General features: G+C 35.2%; 1 protein-coding gene across 9 annotated transcripts in view; it reads left to right on the forward strand.

Moving 5' to 3' along the window:
* DMXL1 (Dmx like 1) overlaps positions 1-19,593 on the forward strand; it is a 139,789-nt gene extending 120,196 nt beyond the window's left edge. For 5 of the 9 annotated variants that reach the window (XM_021084664.1, XM_021084665.1, XM_021084667.1 and 2 more), the window contains 5 exons: positions 3,003-3,095; positions 4,855-4,946; positions 10,509-10,561; positions 13,593-13,810; positions 15,659-19,593. In XM_021084664.1, the coding sequence (XP_020940323.1) occupies positions 3,003-3,095; positions 4,855-4,946; positions 10,509-10,561; positions 13,593-13,810; positions 15,659-15,883 (681 nt within the window). In that variant the 3' untranslated portion in view covers positions 15,884-19,593. The remainder of the gene's footprint in view (positions 1-3,002; positions 3,096-4,854; positions 4,947-10,508; positions 10,562-13,592; positions 13,811-15,658) is intronic. The other 4 variants (XM_021084666.1, XM_021084668.1, XM_021084672.1 and 1 more) reach the window with 2 other exon arrangements.

The raw sequence follows: 20,031 nt of genomic DNA on the forward strand, positions 1-20,031 counted from the left end.
ACAGCTATTAAAAGGGAAACCAACCTGCTTTTTGTCTTCAGGGCTATGCTTCACTAAAAACATTCACACAGGCCCTAGCTAATGGTACATCTTGCCTTCCCTTTTCCCTCAGCTTCCAAACCTTCCACCCTCCTCATGTGTTACTTTCATGATATGCTACAACCTTTTTGCCTATCACATTTATTAGTATCTCTTACCATTTCACAAAAGTCAGTGATGATTTTTCATGTAATTATGAAACCAGATTGAGAGCATATAAATTCTTAATACCAATTAGCAGCATTCTTTGCTCCTTAATAGGAAATTAAGGGGATTTAATTCAGAAGCCTTTAGAATTATACTATATTTTCAGATGTATGTTAATATCACTTATGTGCTCATGTTTTTCCACTTTGGGTGTCAATATTGTATTATTCCTAAGTACTCTTTATATTTCACCCCTAGCTCTCTAATACATTCTTCATATTGCCAACAAAGTTATAATTACAAATTGCAAAATTAGGGAGTTCCCATTATGGTGCAGCGGAGGTGAATCCAACTGATATCCATGAGGATACAGGTTCAATCCCTGGCCTCGCTCAGTCACAGATGAAGCTTGGATCCCATGTTGCTGTGGTTGTGGTGTAGGCCGGCAGCTATAGCTCTGTTTTAACCCCTGGCCTGGGAACTTCCATATGCCATGGGTGTGGCCCTAAAAAGGAAAAAAAAAAGCAAAATTATACCATAGGTGAGGTTGTATTGTTCTTTTCAACAATCTTCAGCCTCTTCTTTGTACCTGAAGTGTGGCATTTACATTCTTCTGTAATTAGAAGTATTTTTAGAATTTACACTCACTATAACCTTCCATACAGGCTATTTTAAGGCACAACAAACTCTTCTTTATTGCCTGCCCAAGTGTCTCTGACAGGCAGTCAGCTTACTATTAATTAGCCTTGGCCATGATGGTACCAAATAACACAACACCTAAGTGTGCTGTCTCCCTTAGCAGAGAAACCTACAGAGTAAATGGAGCAGGTCGCCCATACTATATCACAGTAATGCTGATCATTTTGTCAAAAGTCATTGAACATTGCAGATAAACTAAGAGCCTAAAAGAGGGCCTTTAGCAGAAGAAAAACTTATAAGGAGTAATTCCTCAGATTCAGGAAGATCCTATATTGTGAAATAAGAACAGGATGCTATGAAACAAAGGCAGTAGAACAGTAAAGAATTTGTGGAAATTAAAAACATAATTCTCAAAAATGACATAAGTAGGAGAACTACTGATTACAAGGGCTGAATAGCAGAAAGGAAGTAGTTGGAAATCATGTTTGTGATTGGGAGATACACATTAGGAAATTATCCCATGATGAAAATAACCCAAGAAATAAATTGAAACTAAATTGTATTAAAAGCAATAGTAAAATAAAAATTTCCCCAGGAGTTCCTGCTGTGGCACAGCAGGTTAAGGATCCAACCTTGTCTGTGACAGCTTGGGTCATGGCTGAGGCATGGGCCCAATCCCTGGCCTGACAGAGTGGGTTAATGATCCGGGTTTACTGCAGCTGTGACTCAGATTCAACCCTTGACAGAAACTTTCAAATGCCATTGGGTGAAGCCAAAAAAAAAATTTTTTTTTTCCATAATGCAAAAAGTGGAATTTTAGAAGAAGGGCCTACCAAGTACTAGACAGAAGTATTGTGAAACAACACATGCATAGATACATCCTGATTGTTTGATTTTTTTTTTCTTTTTTCTTTTTTTTTTCTTTTTACAGCCACACTTGGGGCACATGAAAGTTCCTGGGCTAGGTGTTGAATCAGAGCTATGGCTGCATGCCTGCGCCACAGCCACAGCAGCACCAGATCCAAGTCTCATCTGTGATCTGTGCTGCAACTTCTGGCAGCACTGGATCCTTAACCCACTGAGCAAGGCCAGGGATCGAACCTGCAACCTCATGGTTCCTAGTTGGATTCGTTAACCACTAAGCCACAATGGGAACTCCTCACCTACCATTTTTATTTTTTTATTTTTTTATTTTTTTTTGTCTTTTTGTTGTTATTGTTGTTGTTGTTGTTGCTATTTCTTGGGCCGCTCCCACGGCATATGGAGGTTCCCAGGCTAGGGGTCGAATGGAGCTGTAGCCACTGGCCTACGCCAGAGCCACAGCAACGCAGGATCCGAGCCACGTCTGCAACCTACACCACAGCTCACGGCAACGCCGGATCGCTAACCCACCGAGCAAGGGCAGGGACCGAACCCGCAACCTCATGGTTCCTAGTCGGATTCGTTAACCACTGCGCCACAACGGGAACTCCTCACCTACCATTTTTAAATGGTGCCTTTTGACAGAGCTTTCCTTTTTCTAGATGTCTCTCCCAAACAAATACTCAGAGGTATACATGCAAGAATGAATGTTGAAAGCAGCACTTTTTATTATAATAGGAATAATTGCAAATTCTGTAAGAAAAGGCTTTTAAAAGTTAGAATACAACTGTACAATGTAATACTGCACAGCACAAGAAAGGTTGATTTCTACATATGAATGAAAAATATGGCTATAATAAGTTAAAAAATGTAACTGTAGAACTGTGTTTCATTTTTACTTCCTACTGCTGTTTATATGCTTTCTATAGTGTATATCTTTGGAAGTCCTTATTTTGTCTTCTTCAAAATGAACAATTTTTTTATCTTATATATGCCAAAATTTTGTCACATTGCTTAATGTGTAAATCCAGTATCCTGTTTTTGGAGCAGTTGCAGAGAATATACAGACTGTGGTATCAAATAGTATCATAAAACGGATGTCTAGTATTCGTTTCCTTTATATCCACCCTGGAATTTTTTAAAGCAGTAGCTTAATGTTTTTTGAGACTAGATCCATGCATAGGTAAAATGAAAAGTCAGACACTTTATCAGTCAAATGTTTCAGAGTTCAAATATGAGATTCATAGTGAGGGTAAGGGTAAATATGTGATTTTGTATTTGTATTAAACACCTTAAAATATTTTTTTTTCTCTAAGTTTGGAATAGTTGATGCTGATGGATATTTAAGTCTGTATCAAACAAACTGGAAATGTTGTCCAGTTACTGGAAGTATGCCTAAGCCGTACCTGGTAAGCCATTTTAAATTTTTTTTAAAGAAACCAAGAATATGTACTTGAGACAGGAAATATCAAAGCCAAAATATAAAATCTGTCTAGTCCTGTGTATTCACTCTCTTTACTCAAAGCTTCTGCCCTTGTACTACATGAAAATTTCTCTCTGAAGTACAAAAATCCTTAATCTCTAGTAATTTGGATAATTAACCTGTATAGAACCAACATGGTACCTTTTTGGGACCCATGCAACCTGTGGGTTACTGAAGCCCTCATTAAACTCTAGTGGCTGTGATACCTAAAAACAATGATCAACAGACCAGTGCATCTGGATATTTTTCCTCAGTTACTATACCATATGAACAAAGTAGAAACAATATCCCGTATATAGCTACGAGATATATAATAATATATACATATTATTCTGCATATAGCTATTGTTATTATTTCCTTGCCCATCTTCTTTTCAGAAAAAAAAAGAAAAGTGGTACACCTCTATTCAGGACCATGCAGGCTTAATGAACCTTCCACAGCTTCATAGAACACTGAATATATATTTGTTGGGTTCTTTAGTCAAACCCTTCATAGGACTAAGCAATAGCAATTGAGAAAAAATTAAAAATATGGTGTAAGATTCTAGGTAATTGACCCAAGATTAAATGCTAGAATAACGTACTGATCTAAATGAAAGCAAGCAAGGCCGTGTTGGTCAGGGTACCTTGAAAGAATATTTTTCCTCAGATTTTTATTAAGCCAACAGATTTAAATGTACAGGTGACCCTTGAACAATGTAGAGGTTAGGGGCACTGGACACCCCCCTCCAAATTGAAAACCTGCATATAAATTTGCAGTTGACTCTCCATATTCACAGTCCTGCATCCACAGATTCAGCCAGCTTTGGCTGGTGTAGTACTATAATAAGTATTTATTAAAAAAAAAAAATCTCTGTGTAAGTGGAATCATGCACTTCAAAGCTATGTTGTTCAGGGGTCAACTGTACAAGTTTATGTTCCCTTGTGAACTGCCCTTTTTTTAAAAAAACTAAAAAATAAATTAGATTTAAAATGTATGTTATTTGCTTTGAAGAATTAAAGTAGATTGTTTGTTGTTGTTGTATTGTCTTTTCTAGGGCCGCACCAGGGGCATATGGAGGTTCCCAGGCTAGGGTTTGAATCGGAGCTGTAGCTTCTGGCCTACACCAGAGCCACAGCAACACGGGATCCGAGCCACGTCTGCAACCTACAGCACAGCTCACGGCAATGCCAGATCCTTAACCCACTGAGCAAGGCCAGAGTTCGAACCTGCAACCTTATGGTTCCTACTCGATTTTGTTAACCACTGAGCCACAACAGGAACTCCATAATTCTTGTTTTTGTCTTTTAAGACAAAAATTTTCACAAGTATTCTAAGAAAAATATTTGACATTAACCTTTTGTTTCCCTTTGAATTTTTGGTTGAACAAAAGCAAAGGGCTTCATAAAGGGTCATGACATATACAGCCTATTTAAATGGTTCAGGAATAATGTGTGTGTGTGTGTGTGTATGAAAGAGGAGAGGCAAAACAGGTGTGCCAGAATGGTAAAAATTGGTATGTGGGCATTATATATATGAGACTTCTCTGTATTATTCTTGCAACTTTTCTCATATGTTTGAAGGGGGAAAAAGGCTTAAACTAAAGTAAACCACAAATTACATGATCACTTTCGGATTAACGCATCTACCTGCTTATAAAATTGCTAGTGACAGTAGTAACATTTGTTGTTTCTAATCATTCTAGACTTGGCAGTGTCATAACAAAACAGCCAATGATTTTGTCTTCGTTAGTTCCTCCTCTCTGATAGCTACAGCTGGTCTTTCAACTGACAATAGGTAAGAGATAACTGAAATTGAAGTCTGTGTATGTATAGCTAAGCTTTATTTTTTAATTGATGTCCTTACATCTCAATAATGCTTTCATAATTATGCCTTTATTTTTTTTTTTAAGAATTTATTTATTTATTTAGTCTTTTAGCTATTTCTTTGGGCCGCTCCCGCGGCATATGGAGGTTCCCAGGCTAGGGGGCGAATCGGAGCTGTAGCGACTGGCCTACGCCAGAGCCACAGCAACGCAGGATCCGAGCCGCGTCTGCAACCTACACCACAGCTCACGGCAACGCCGGATCATTAACCCACTGAGCAAGGGCAGGGACCGAACCCGCAACCTCATGGTTCCTAGTCGGATTCGTTAACCACTGCGCCACGACAGGAACTCCAATAATTATGCCTTTAAATATTTTTATTACAGAGAATTTTTTCCTAGAGCATTTTTGGTGTTGTAATTGTAAAGCTAAGGAAATTCTGGTGCCATTAAAAACTAAATCCATTCCTTGAGGATTTTTAATATTCTCATGTTAAGACTTCAGTGAAGGAGAAAAGAATTAAATTGTTGGTGGAGTTTTTCTCCATATTATTTCCTCTGTGATAAGAATTCTTGAAGCCAGAAAAAGGAAAGAGTATTATTTAGTAGTATTTATTGGCCATGCTATTTAGTTAATCCTCACCATTGCTTTATTAGATTGATATTTATCACTGTTTCACAATAAGAACACAAGAAACTCAAAAAAAAGTTAGTTGTGTAATAATTAGTTAAGTGGCAGCCCATCCCCATCACCCCAGAAAGCTTAAATATGTGAGAAAATGTCTTTTCCTGCCCACACATCTACACACACCTCTGATTTCACTCATACTAAGTGCTGAGATCAGGCTTCTGCGGTTGCTGGGCTTTTATATTTGTCTTGAAACCTCACTTTGCACTCAAAGTAGGAATTTTAAGAATATGGAATTTTCAGCCCATCTTTCATAGAAATTCTTATATATATTTGTGCATCCTTTAAAGCTTACAGAAAAGAGTAGAAGCTGCTTCCATTCATAGTAGGAATAAACTTTCTTTGTGCTCAAGAAATTCAAAGTATGCTGCCATTTATATATGTCAGAAGAACTGTTAGATTAGAAAATCAGTGAATACAAGAAGTAGTTTCCATATTCAGACTTCATATAGCGTTTCTTATAATTACGTGTTAAAGTTACTCAATTTTGGAAGCTATTAATGTTGAAATATTTTGTGTAAAATTTAATTGTACATAAATATTGATTACTTATTTGATGTCATACATTTAAGAACTTTCTAAGGCATTGTTCATATGTTACATAGCGATGAGACATACTTTTTAAAAATTGAGATACACTTGATTTACGATACTATGTTAGCTATAGGTATACAGCATAGTAATTCAGTGTTTTTTCAGGTTATACGCCATTACTGGTTATTATAAGATAATTGCTAAAATTTTCTGTGCTATATAGTATATCCTTATCGCTTATCTATCTTATATATAGTAGTTTGTATCTTTCAATTCCTTAATCCTAATTTGTCACTCCTACCTCTTCTCTTCAGTAACCTCAAGTTTGTTTTCTATATCTGTGAGTCTCTCTCTGTTTTGTATACACATTCACTTGTATTTTTTATTAAAGTATAGTTGATTTACAATGTTGTGCTCATTTGTATTTTTTAATATTCCACATGTAAGTTGTATCATACAGTATTTGTCTTTCTCTGACTTATTTCAGTAAATATTCTTTGGTCCAGTAACATTGCTGCAAATGGCAGTATTTCATTCTTTTTTGTGACTGAGTAATATTCTTTCGTGTGTGTTTGTGTGTCTCATACATCTTTTAATCCAGTCATCTCTTGACGGATACTTGGGTTGCTCTCATGTATTGGCTCTTGTAAATAGTGCTGCTTTGAACAGTGGGGTGCATGTAACTTTCCAAATTAGTGTTTTCATTTTTTTCCAGATGTATTCCCAGAAGTGGAACTGCTGTATCATTGGTGGTTCTCTAGTGTTTTGAGGAACCTCCATGCTGTTTTCCACAGTGGCTCTACCAGTTTACATTCTGTCAACAGTGTACAAATGTTCCCTTTTTTCCTCATCATCTCTGACATTTTTTATTACGGACTTTTTGGTTATAGCCATCTGACAGTTGTGAGGTGATAGCTCATTGTTATTTTGATTTACATGTCTCTAATAGTTAATGATATGGAGCATCTTTTCATCTGTCTGTTGGCAATCTGTATGTCTTCTTTGGGAAAATGTCTATTTAGGTCTTCTACCCAGTTTTTGATTGAATTTTTTGGTTTTTTGATATTGTTGTTTGAACTATATGTATGCTTTAGATATTAACCCCTTATTGATCATATCATTTTCAGTTTTCTCCCGTTTCAGTAGGTTGTCTTTTCAATTTGTTGATTTCCTTTGCTATGTAAAAGCTTATGTTTAATTAGGTCCCATTTATTTATTTTTGCTGTTATTACTTTTGCCTTAAGAGACTGATCCAAGAAAACATTGCTATGATTTAAATAAAAGTGTGTGGTTGAATTTAATAAGTCAGTATGTCAATCAGTCAAACAGTGTGCTGCCTATGTTCTCTTCTAGGAGTGTTATGGTTTTCTATTACTACGTTTATATGTTTAAAACGTTTTGAGTTTATTATTATATGTGGTATATGGGAATGTTCTAGTCTCATTTTTTACTGTGGCTGTCCAGTTTTCCAGTCATCCATTCTTGAAGAGACTGTCTTTTCTCCACTGTGTATTCTTGACTCCTTTATCATAGGCTAGTTGACCATAGGTGCTTGAGTTTATTTCCAGGATCTCTATTCCATTGATATGTCTGTTTTTGTGCCAGAACTATGCTGTTTTGATTACTGTAGCTTTGTAGTATAGTTTGAAGTCAGGGAGCATGATTCCTCAAGGCTTTGTTCTTCTATCTGAAGATGGCTTTGGTAGTTCAGGGTATTTTGTAGTTCCATATGAGCTTTAGGATTGTTTTGTTCTAGTTCTGTGAAAAATGTCATGGGTATTTTGATAAGAATTGCATTAAATCTGTAGATTGCTTTGGATAGTCTGGCTATTCTACAGTATTCATTCTTCTAGTCCAAGAGCATAGGATGTCTTTACATTTCTTTGTATCATCTTCAGTTTCCTTTATTGATGCTTTATAGTTTTCACCTCCTTTGTTAAGGTTATTCCTAGCATTTTATCTTTTGATGTAATCTTAAACAGGATTATGTTTTTACTTTCTTGTTCTGTTATTTATTAGTGTATAAAATACAGCAGACTTATTTATATTAATCTTATAGTTTATTAGTTCTGAATTTGGAAGGTGAAGACTTCAGGGTTTTCTATGTAAAGTATCATGTCATCTGCAAATAGTGACACTTCTAGCTCTTCCTTTCCAGTTTGCATATCTTTTATTTCTTTTTCTCATGTGATTGCTGTAGCTAGGATTTCCAGCACTATGTTAAATAAAAGTGGAGAGAATGGGCATCCTTGTTTTATTACTGAATTTAGCTTTTCACCATTGAGTATGATGTTGGCTGTATGTCTTAAACAGACTATATTGTCTTAAACAGACTATGCACACAATGATGAAAGTTTTTATCATGCATGGACATCTCAGTAGACACTTTTTTGCATCTTTTGAGGTAATCATGTGATTTTTATCCTTACTTTTGTTAATGTGATGTATCATAATGATTTATTTGCAAATGTTGAACCATCATTGTGACCCTGGAATAAATCCAACTTGACCATGGTGTATGATCCCTTTTATGTATTGTTGGGTTCAGTTTGGTAATATTTTGTTTGAGTATTTTAGTGTCAGTAGTTATCAAAGATATTGGTCTATAATTTTGTATTTTTGTAGTGTCTTTGGTTTTAGTTTCAGGGTAATGGTGACCTCATAGAATGAATTTGGGAGTGTTCCTTCCTTTTCAGTTTTCTGGGATAATTTGAGAAGGAAAGGTATTAGTTCTTTATATGTCTGATAGAATTTCCCCGTGAAGTTGTCTGGTCCTGGAATTTTGTTTGCTAGGAGGTTTTTTTTTTCCGCTTACAAATTCATTTTCGCTTCTAGTGATCAGTCTATTCAACTTTCTCAACTCCATTCTTAGCAAGCTGTATGTTTCTAGAAATTTGTCCATACCTTCTAGGTTGTCCAATTTGTCATTCATAGTATTCTCTTATGATTCTTTATATCTCTGTAGTATCAGTTGTTACTTCTTTTTCATTTCTTACATTGTTTATTTGGGTCTTCTCTCTTTTTTCTTTTATTTCTTCTTTTTTTCTTTTTACTGCCGCACCTGCAGCGTATGGAAGTTCCTGGGCTAGGGGTCAAATCAAAGCTGCAGCTATAGGCCTATGACACAGCCACATCAACACCAACTCTGAGCCACATTGGCAACCTATACCACAGCTTGTGGCAACACTGGATCCTTAGCCTACTGAGCGAGGCCAAGGATTGTAACTGCATCCTCATGGAAACTTTATCAGATTCTTAACCCACTGAGCCACAGCAGGAATTCCTCTTTTCTTCTTGATAAGCCTGGATAAAAGTTTGTAAATTTTGTTTTCTTTAAATAGATAAATAAATAAGCTCTTGGGAAGTTCCCTTGTGTCACAGCAGGTTAAAGATATGGCATTGCCACAGCTGTGGCTCTGGTCACAGTGGTGATGTGGGTTCAGTCACTGGCCTGGGAACTTCCAAATGCCGCATGTATGGCCAAAAAATATGTATATATCAGCTCTTGGTTTCACTGATAGCTTCTGGGGTTTTTTAAATCTCTGTTTTACCTCCTTTCTGATCTTAATTATTTCCTTCCTTCTGCTGACTTTGAGCCTTGTTCATTCTTTTTCTAATATTTTTGTGCGGTAAATGGTTGGTTAGTTTGTTTATTTAAGAAGGCCCATATTGCTCTGAACTTCCCTCTTAGAATTGCTTTTGTTGTATCCCATAGTTTTTGAAAAGTTGTGCTTCCATTTTCATTTGTCTAAAGGTCTTTTCTTTGATACTGTCACTGACCCATTGGTTTTTTAGTAGCATGTTGTTTAGTCTCCATGTGTTTTGGATTTGTTTTTTTTCCCCCCTTTTTTCTTTCTGGAGTTAATTTTTATCTTCATGTCGTCGTGGTTAGAAAAGTGCCTAATGCAGTTTCTTTCCTCTTAGATTTGTTGAGGCTTGTTTTGCCACTTAGTATATTATCTATCCTAGAGAAAATTGAACATATGCTTGAAAAAAATTTGTATTCTGCTGTTTGGGGATGTAATATCCTGTAGATATCATTTAGATTCAGCTGATTGTTTGTGTCGTTTAACACAACTATTGCCTTACTGACTTTCTCTCTGGATGATCTGCTCACTGATGGCAGTAGGGTGTTAAAGTTCCCTACTTGCTTTATATGTTTAGGTGCTCTTGTATTTGGTGCATATGTGTTAACAAGTTTAATATCCTCTTCTTATGTTGATTGTTTTATCATTATGTAATGTAAGACATATTTATTTTTCTTCCATTTTTGACTTAATGTGTCATTCAATTAGTAATCTTTTTTTTCCAGAAACATATGTTTGTGGGACACTCTTGTAGCACCTGCCAATAGTTTAGTCCATGGTAAGTTTTGAAAACATTTTCTAAATCTCAAATAAATAAAAAAGATTTTTAAATAGATTTATTTTTAATGACACATTTACTATATTTTGCCCATGGTGGTAGAGTTTGGAAGCAGAAAAATGCAATATATGTTATTAACTCTTCACTGTACTTTAATGAAGGACAGTGGGACATAGATAATATGAAAATCATGGGAGTTGCCATCATGGCACAGTGGAAACAAATCCAACTAGTAACCATGAGGTTGCAGGTTTGATCCCTGGCCTTGCTCAGTGGGTTAAGGATCCGGTGTTGCTGTGAGCTGTGGTGTAGGTCACAGATGTGGCTCGGATCCCACGTTGCTGTGGCTCTGGTGTAGGCCGGCGACTACAGCTCCAATTCGACCCCTAGCCTGAGAACCTCCATATGCTGTGGGAGCAGCCCAAGAAAATGGCAAAAAGACACCAAAAAAAAAAAAAAGAAAGAAAGAAAATCATTTGTCTCAGAATTCCCTGGTGGCTGAGCAAGTTAGCAATCTGGTGTTGTCACTTCCACGACTCAGATTATAGGTAAACAGATTGGGAGTGAAGAAATAAAATTGCGTTTATTCACAGCTGACATGTTTAGGTGGAAGATCCCAAAGAATATAGAAAATAAATTGCTGGAAATAATGTGCAAGTTTAGCAAAGTCACAGGATATCAGATCCATATACTGAAGTTAATTGCCTTCGTTTATACCTACAATGAACACTTGGAATTTGAAATTTATTTTTTAAAAATTACTTTTAAAATAGCACCCAAAGGAGTTCCCACTGTGGAACAGTGGGAATAGACTGGTATAGGAATGTTCTTAACAGCTTTATTTATAATAGTCAAAAACTGGAAACAGCACAAAAGTCCAGCAGAAAAATATTATGTATGTGTGTAATATTATTCAGAATTTAAAAGCTTGATCTAGTGATACATGGAACAACGTGGATTAACATCTAAAACATGTTGAAGAAAAAGAAGCCATGCACAAAAGAGCATATACTATAAAATTCCATTTACATGAAGTTCAAGAACAGGTGAATCTAACTGGATAGAAATCAGAATAGTGATTGCCTTTTTGAGAGAGGCAGGAGGGAACTTTCTGGGATGATGAAAATCTTCTGAATTTGTTCTCAGTGTTGGTTACACAGATATATCCATTTGTCAGAGCTCCTCAAGGGTGTACTCTTAGCATGTCTGCATTTTACTCTAAGTCATATCTCAAAGTACTGTAAAAAAATTTTAAATCCCTTCTCTATAATTAGTTTTATTTACATTCTCACAATAATAACTAAATTGTGTTGAGTATTTCATCCTCACATATACCCATTAGGCAGTTGGTGTTACTTCCTCTTTTACAAATAATGTAACTAAGACTTAGGTTAAATAATTCACTTAAGGTATATCTTTAAACCCAGACAAAAGCAAGATTTAAACTCTGGTGACCTGTCCCCCAAATCTTCGCTCTTTCTCATTATACCATATTGTCTGTGACCTACTTAACAGAATTTTTTGCAAGGATTTGTTAGGGTAAACAAATCTTTTTTTTTAAAGAAAGCTATTAATTGTATTTTTATACTTCTGATGCTTATATTGTTTTAAGGTTCATTGAGCTTTTTTTTTGAGGTGTTTAATCTGCCATTAAGCTTATCCAGTATATTTTTATTTGAATATTATAGTTTTGTATGGCTAGACTTTTTTTTATTTTTTTTTTATTTTTTTTTTTGCTTTTTAGGGCCAAACCTGCAGGATATGGAAGTTCCCAGGCTAGGGGTCGCATCGGGGCTACAGCTGTCAGCCTTCGTACAGTCACAGCAACGGGGGATCTAAGTCACATCTGCAACCAACAGCCCAGCTCACGACAACACTGGATCTTTAACCCACTGAGCAGGACCAGGAATCAAACACATATCCTCATGAATAGTAGTTGGATTCCTTATCGCTGAGCCATGATGGGAACTCCACTGAATCTCTAGACTTTTGATTTGAGTCTTATTTTTAGTATGTCTTTCATATGTCTACCTAACAGACCCAATCTTTCATGTAGCTTCTTGAACATAGAGAATACACCTAATGATTTTTTAAATTCCTTATTTACCTCTTCTGTCATTTGTGCCTTTTTTTTTTTTTTTTTTTTTTTTTGTGCTTTTAGAGCCACACTTGCAGCAGCATTTGGAAGGTCCCAGCCTGCGGGTCGAATTGGAGCTGTAACTGCTGGCCTCCACGACAGCCACAGCAATGCGGGATCTGAGCCATGTCTATAACCTACACCACAGCAACACTAGATCCTTAACCCACTGGGTAAGGCCAGGGATCAAACCTGTGTCCTCATAGTACTTACTAGTCAGATTCGATTCCACTTAGCACGGCAGGAACTCCATTTGTGCCATTTTTAGATTAGTTTCAGTTGATGGATTTTCTTCTCTTTATGCATGGTTCCTGCTTCTTTGCACACCTATTAATTTTTTATTAGATGCCAGACATTGTGAATTTTACCTTGCTAGATGCTTATTTTTGTATTGTGTAAATATTTTTGAGCTTCGCCCTGGGACTAAGTTACTTAGAAACGGATTTGGGAGACATACCTTAAACAGGACCAAAGTCACATTTAGTATAGTGCAAATTTTGCCCTGCTATTGAGTCAGTACTCTTCTGAGTATTCTATACAGTGTCTTGTGAATTAAGAAAGTTGTTTCCCCCCCCGCCCGCCCCCAACCATGGCTGATAGGAACAGGAACACAGATCAACTTAGGTTTCCCTTTCTGATGCCTTGTCCAGAGAATACTCTATAGGCAGTAAGCTTGGGGCAGTTAAGTTGGTTTCCCATCTCTAGGAGATCATTCTTCATCCCTTAATGTCCAATGTCTCAAACCATTGTTTCTTATATATCATTTGATACTTTGTTTCAGGCAGGAGGGTCAGTCTAGTTTGTCACTCCACCTTGGCCAAAATCCAGAAGTCTGGTTTTTTTTATACTATTATATAGTTTTTACTTTATTTTATTTTTTTTTTTAATTTTCAGCTTTTACTTGTCACGACAGTGGAGCCACTGTTTTGGCATATGCTCCGAAACATCAGCTGCTAATATCAGGAGGCAGAAAGGGCTTTACTTGTGTATTTGACCTTCGGCAACGACAGCAGAGGCAGCTTTTCCAGAGCCATGATTCTCCTGTTAAAGCCATTGCTATTGATCCAACTGAAGAGTACTTTGTTACAGGATCTGCTGAAGGCAACATAAAGGTAAATATAGTAGTGCCACAGTAACCACAAAATGAAAAGAAATCTTTAGAAAACTTAGATCTTTAATCATATTGATGATACCAGTCTATTTAAATAATAGAAATATTGTTTTATAGTCAACAAAGTTAGTTACTATTTAATCTTTCAATGAGTGAAAGAAAATTTTATCTTGAAAATCATCTGTTTTTCAATTGTTTTCAAATCTAATTAATACACGCAAAAGAAGTTGATTTTCCATGGATATGAACATCTTTCAGATGTTAGTCTTGATTCCATGTTCAGAGTGAATTTATGAATTCATTTTCAGGTACTGTGAAATATGCTGATTTTTTCCCCCTTACCCTAAAGTTCTCCCCATTTTGCCCTTCATCATATCAGCCTCTAATCACTCAGTGCCTGATTCAAGAATTCTGAATGTACCTGGATAAGCCATTGCCTATAACTATCCTTCTCAAACTCCTGTTTTTCAGACTTAGAAGTCTGAATATTAAACCTTATTAAAAATATATCCCACCCCAGAAATACTATTGCTAGGTCCCATTCCCAGAATACTCAGTTGGTAAGTCCAAGGCTCAGGAATATGTATTTTTAGAACGTAGACATAGTAGTTTTGATAGAAGGTTCTCTGGCCACACTTGGAAAGATCTGCAAGGATAAGACTAGTCCCTAAGTTATTCTAATGGTCAGTAACCCACGAGAGGACTCTAAGTACAAGTGAGATTAATTAGTACAAATAAGTTGGACTACCTTGTTAGAATGAGCATATATTGTTTTCATGATTCTCAGCCAGAAAAAAAATTAACTAGAAGTGTCGAATTGTAAAAAAGGCATTTCTTAAAGTCAAATATATATACCAACTCCATACAGTATTTGTTTTTTCACTTTGAAGCTAGTTTCTTATTTGAACTACTTAGTTTAGAATAAGTCATACCATGTTTTAGATTAGTTCATACTCTCACTCTGAAGTTTATTATTTAATCAAGTTAAAAGATTTGGTATTATACCAGGTAGTGTTTAGAAGTTATAATAATTATGTCTAGAGTAGAATGAATTACTAAATTTCTAAATTTAGTAATAGGAGGAAAGACTTTTAAAATATCTCAGAACATCTTTTTCTTGGAGCTAGAATATAGTTTTGCCTAGTCTGAAGACCTCTAGGTGTTGGGTACTTTGCTTTTTCCAGTGGTTCTTATAGCCTGGTGGGCACTATATGTAATGGAGAAAGGAATGCCGCACTATACAACTACACAGCAGAAACTGCTGAGAAATGGGAAATCTTGATTGTAGTCTCTATAATATTGCAAGTTTCTATAGCATTGTACATTTAACCTTCTTGTACCTAAGTTTTCTCAGCTCCGACAAAGGATTTAAAATACCTTCTTCTCTCACTGGATTGATTTTGAAGAGTGTAATAATATCAAAGAGACTTGTAGACTTGCAACACCCTATATAGAATTAAAATATATGACTGTAGGGAGTTCCTGTTAGGACCCTACGTCGTCTCTGTGAGGATGCGGGTTCAATCCCTAGCTGTGTTCACTGGGTAAGGATCCTGCATTGCCACAAGCTGCAGCATAGGTTGCCGATGTGGCTCAGATCCAGCATTGCTGTGGCTATGCATAGGCCTGCTGCTGCAGCTCTGATTTGACCCCTAGCCTGGGAATTTCCGTATGCCACAGGTGCTGCTGTTTAAAAAAAAAAAAAAAGGACTGTAGACCTATATAGATATTTCTCCATTTTTATTTTAGAAATTCCTTATTTGTACAAAAAGACAGGTCTAAATCTTTTGTTTGGATTTTTAAGGTAAATATCAACCCCAGTTTTTATTTTGTTCTTGATGTCTTTCAGATTTGGAGTCTCTCTACCTTTAGTCTTCTCCACACTTTCATCAATGAACATGCTCGGCAATCTCTTTTCAGAAACATTGGAACTGGAGTAATGCAAATTGAGACAGGGCCTGCAAATCACATTTTTTCATGTGGAGCTGATGGAACAATGAAAATGAGAATACTGCCAGATCAGTTTAGCCCATTAAATGAAGTGTTGAAAAATGATGTGAAATTTATGCTGTGACATTTTGACAGTAAGATGTTTAATTTATTTACCTATTCCATGAAGTGGCCAACACATATGATGTACAGTAATCACTCATGCCACAAATAAGCTAATGCTTTCTTGTCTTTATATTTATTTTATGGAGCTTTGCCTTTGATGCACTGATGCCTTAAAATTAACAAGGTCATTCAGAATTAGACTTTATTGCCTAAAGTAAAATGTATAAGTAATGCTGTAATAATACATATTTATAGTATGTTATAGTGAGTGTATTGTAGTTTTAAAAGCGTTTTGTTGTTGATAAATTCTTCTGCAGAGATTTCTTCATGAATCTGTTTCATAGTAAAAATACCCTTTATGTAAAGGCAGTTGCACATCAGTAATCACTTAATTCACCACTTCATACATTCACTTCCTTTTTTAAACTTACACATCTCAGACTCCTGTCTTAATTAATGATAGATTGATATTTGGGTAAGAATAAAAAAAATAATATCTCCATTAACACTATCATTGGGACTTTAGTGATAAATGAGCCAAATGGCTCTTTTTGTAAAGTTTTCATCAGTTTCCCCTCTGGAGCCTAAGTTATATGTGTGTACTTGTGTGTATATATGTAATATATCGCACACATCTTATTGGAACTTAGTCTGTATATATACATAAGAGAAAACTACAAGTCTTTTTGTTTTTGTGCCATAACAACTACTGCCACCAGAATAACAACTTTTTTTGCAACTGTTTTTTTCTTTTTTTTTTTTTTTAACTTTTGAATTCTCAACCTAATTTTCAAATAAACTTCAGGAAGACTTCCAGAATTATTATTTTAAAGATTACATTGAGTCAAGTAAATTTTAGCAGGCAGTAATGATTCTGTGTTGGCATATGAGACACTTGAAAGTAGTCAAATAGATTTGTCAAAGGATTTTTGAGCACCAAACATTTTACTTCCATCTTATTTTTTCTTGTTTTTTAGGTGCTTTTAGTCTCAGAGTTTTCAAAACCTTATAGCAGTGTTTTTAGACACAAATGTGAAAACAGTCAAATTAAATAGATAGTATTTACAAATGTAAAATACCTGCCAGATCTGCCATTAATAGAAAATAAACTAAACCTTATATTTTATTATTTTTGCCAAAATATATTATTTTATTATAAAATATGACCAAAATATAAAAAAATGCACAATGCTTTTAACTTAAATGTGCTAATCATATTGTCTGTTATGTGCTATACCTTTTCTGATTCAGAATTATAGAAAACTTGATAATACTTGATTTTAACCAAGGAGACTAGAGGCAGGTGGGACTAAGTGTTTAAAGGACAATTATATACTATTTAGCTTAAATATATTTTGTTAATAGGAACATTAATAGAACATTTTTATGTAACAAAATATGGACAATTATTATCTTGGGAATTAAAGAGTCAAATGAAGCAAAGAAATGAAGGGCTGGTAAAATGAATTTTGTAATATCCTCAGGATAGTTTTATCTTAAAAGTATATTGTTAAAGGATTTTGTAAATTGTATTCATAATTTTAAATGTGTTGAGCGAGTTGCAGTGAAGACACTGTCATTATGTAGAGAGTGTGTATGCACATAATAACCTGTACCTGTAAATTGTGCAATAACGATACGTGACTATTGCCATGGAGAAATCTGTGACAGCATTGCAAACAATACTATTGTTTGATGTAGTTAAGCTTAAGTTATTTTTTAGTAATTTCTTCACAAATCAAGATTTAAAAAGCTTTAAACACTTTCAATGAGATAGAAAATTTATTATTATGCTTATTAGGAAAAAGGCATCGTGGATGAAGAATTAGCATTTTAATTGAGGGTTTATATGAATAATAAATTATGTAAGCGTATATGTATTTACATCCAGAGTCATAATATTTTAAATAAACAATCATGCAGTGACTTTTTTTAGCATGCTATTGTCTTAAATAATATTTATGCTACTTTAGTTGAAGTATATGTAACATTTTAAATTAGAGAATTTCTATATTTGTATTTGGTTAATATAGGAAAGATTGCATAACCTTCCCAGATACCCTGTTCTTCCTTTTCTACTATCTTTTTTAGCTTAATGGGTAAACATTATTCTAAAAAGTTGAGAATGAAAATAGCTGGAATGTATGTTTAAATATAAAATGATGTACATCCATCTAAAATTCCGTCCACACTAATAGAGCGAAATACATTTTTAAATTGTGCACTTTCTGAGAATGAGAGTTTGTAATGATGGAAGAATTCACAACATTGCAAATCTCTTTTTCTAAAATGTAGGATTTTCCTTATATAGAATCATGAGACAGTCAATTCCATCCTCCTTTCTTGCTCTCTCTGACTTGCCTCAACTCATTTCTTCTTTTTTAAAATTGTTTTTAAAAAAACTATTGCAGAATTTCTGAAATTAATCTCAACAAATGGTACACAATACAGGGGTATACCTACTTAAAGAAAATATTCACATAGTCTTAGAGTGGTGATGATGTTTTTATAACAGTGTTGGAAGCCCAGAGAAGCATCTTTTACTAAATAAAAATTTTAAATATCATACTATAAGAGACCACAGTCAAAAGAACAGGTAGACTAGAATAAATATATATAGTGGTATGAAAATTGTCCTTAATACAAAATGATAAATAAGAGAGAAATCAGCACTCAATTCACAGCACAGGACATTGAAAAAGTCAGCAAGCACAAAGTATGTTCATCCTCACTAATAGTTAAAGATATGTTTTTTAAAAAGAAAGCAAGAGTGTGATACCACTGTTTATCCACCAAATAAGTATAAAGTGAAACAGTGGACATCAGTTTGGTGAAGATGCAATGAAGTGGGCAGAGTGAAACATTGCTGGCAGAAATAAACTGCCACATAAAGTTACCTAGATACATACTAAGATTGAAAAACATACTTTCACTCAGCAGTCTTTTCAGATTGTCCTTTAAGGTAAAAACACTAGGAGTTCCCGTTGTGGTTCAGCAGGTCAAGAACTGGACTAATATCCATGAGGATGCAGGTTCCATCACTGGCTTTGACCAGTGGGTTAAAGATCTGACATTCCTGCATGCTGTGGTATAGGTCACAGATGCACCTTAGATCCTGCGTTGCTATGGTTGTAGCATAGGCTGGTGGTTGCAGCACAGACTTGACCTCTAGCCTGGAAACTTCCATATGCCACAGGTGTGGCCCTAAAAAGAAAAAAAAAAAAAAAAAAAATAAAACCCAACCCTGCTATGCACAAAAATATATAGATGTTTTCTGAGACATTGAGTGGAGCAAGAAAACTGGAAATCTTTTTTTTTTTCTTTTATTGTTTGCTTTTTAGGGCCGCACACAGCATATGAAAGTTCCCAGGTTAGGGGTCAAATCAGAGCTACAGCTGCTGGTCTATGCCACATCCATAGCAACACAGGATCTGAGCTGTGTCTGTGACCTACACCACAGCTTACAGCAATGCCAGATCTCTGACCTACTGAGGGAAGCCAAGGATTGAATCTGCATCCTCATGGATACTAGTTGGGTTTGTCTCTGCTGCACCACAACAGGAACTCCCAAGAAAACTGGAAATCTAAATGTTAATTAGTAAGTAAATGGTAGAATAAATTTTGGTAATCCGTACGATGTAATATTCTCTCAACTCTGTTAGATTTATATCTGTTGATCTGAAAAGAAACTAATGAGAAAAAAATTGAAGTAAAAGTTTTTATATCCCCTATCGTTTCTTTTTTTTAATCTTTAGTTGTACTGTGTATGTAGACACATGGACATATATGGAAGAATACACACAAAAATTTTACCTGGGAGAATGAAAGGAGATAGTACTTTTCTAAACTCATTTAAACCCCACTCAGTAATGTGATACCAGAAATAGTTGTGTGTGTGTGTTGATGAAGAAAAGCTGTATTTTTAATACTAAGTAGGACTTTGGACTTTGGGAACTATTCTAAGTGAAGTGATCTTGTGTCAGGAATCCTCTTCTTTGAATTGTTGAGATATTTTTGATGCTAATATTACTTAAGTAGAAAAATTAAGATGTTAAATTTCAGAGTATTTGCAGAAAGTTGAACATGGTTTACTTATATGTACCTGTCAGTCTTAGAAATATGTATGACTTTTGCTGCAGTTATTTTCAAAGAAAAATCTGTTTTGAG

Source organism: Sus scrofa, chromosome 2, assembly GCF_000003025.6.
Source record: "Sus scrofa isolate TJ Tabasco breed Duroc chromosome 2, Sscrofa11.1, whole genome shotgun sequence".
Taxonomy (NCBI): Eukaryota; Metazoa; Chordata; class Mammalia; order Artiodactyla; family Suidae; genus Sus; species Sus scrofa.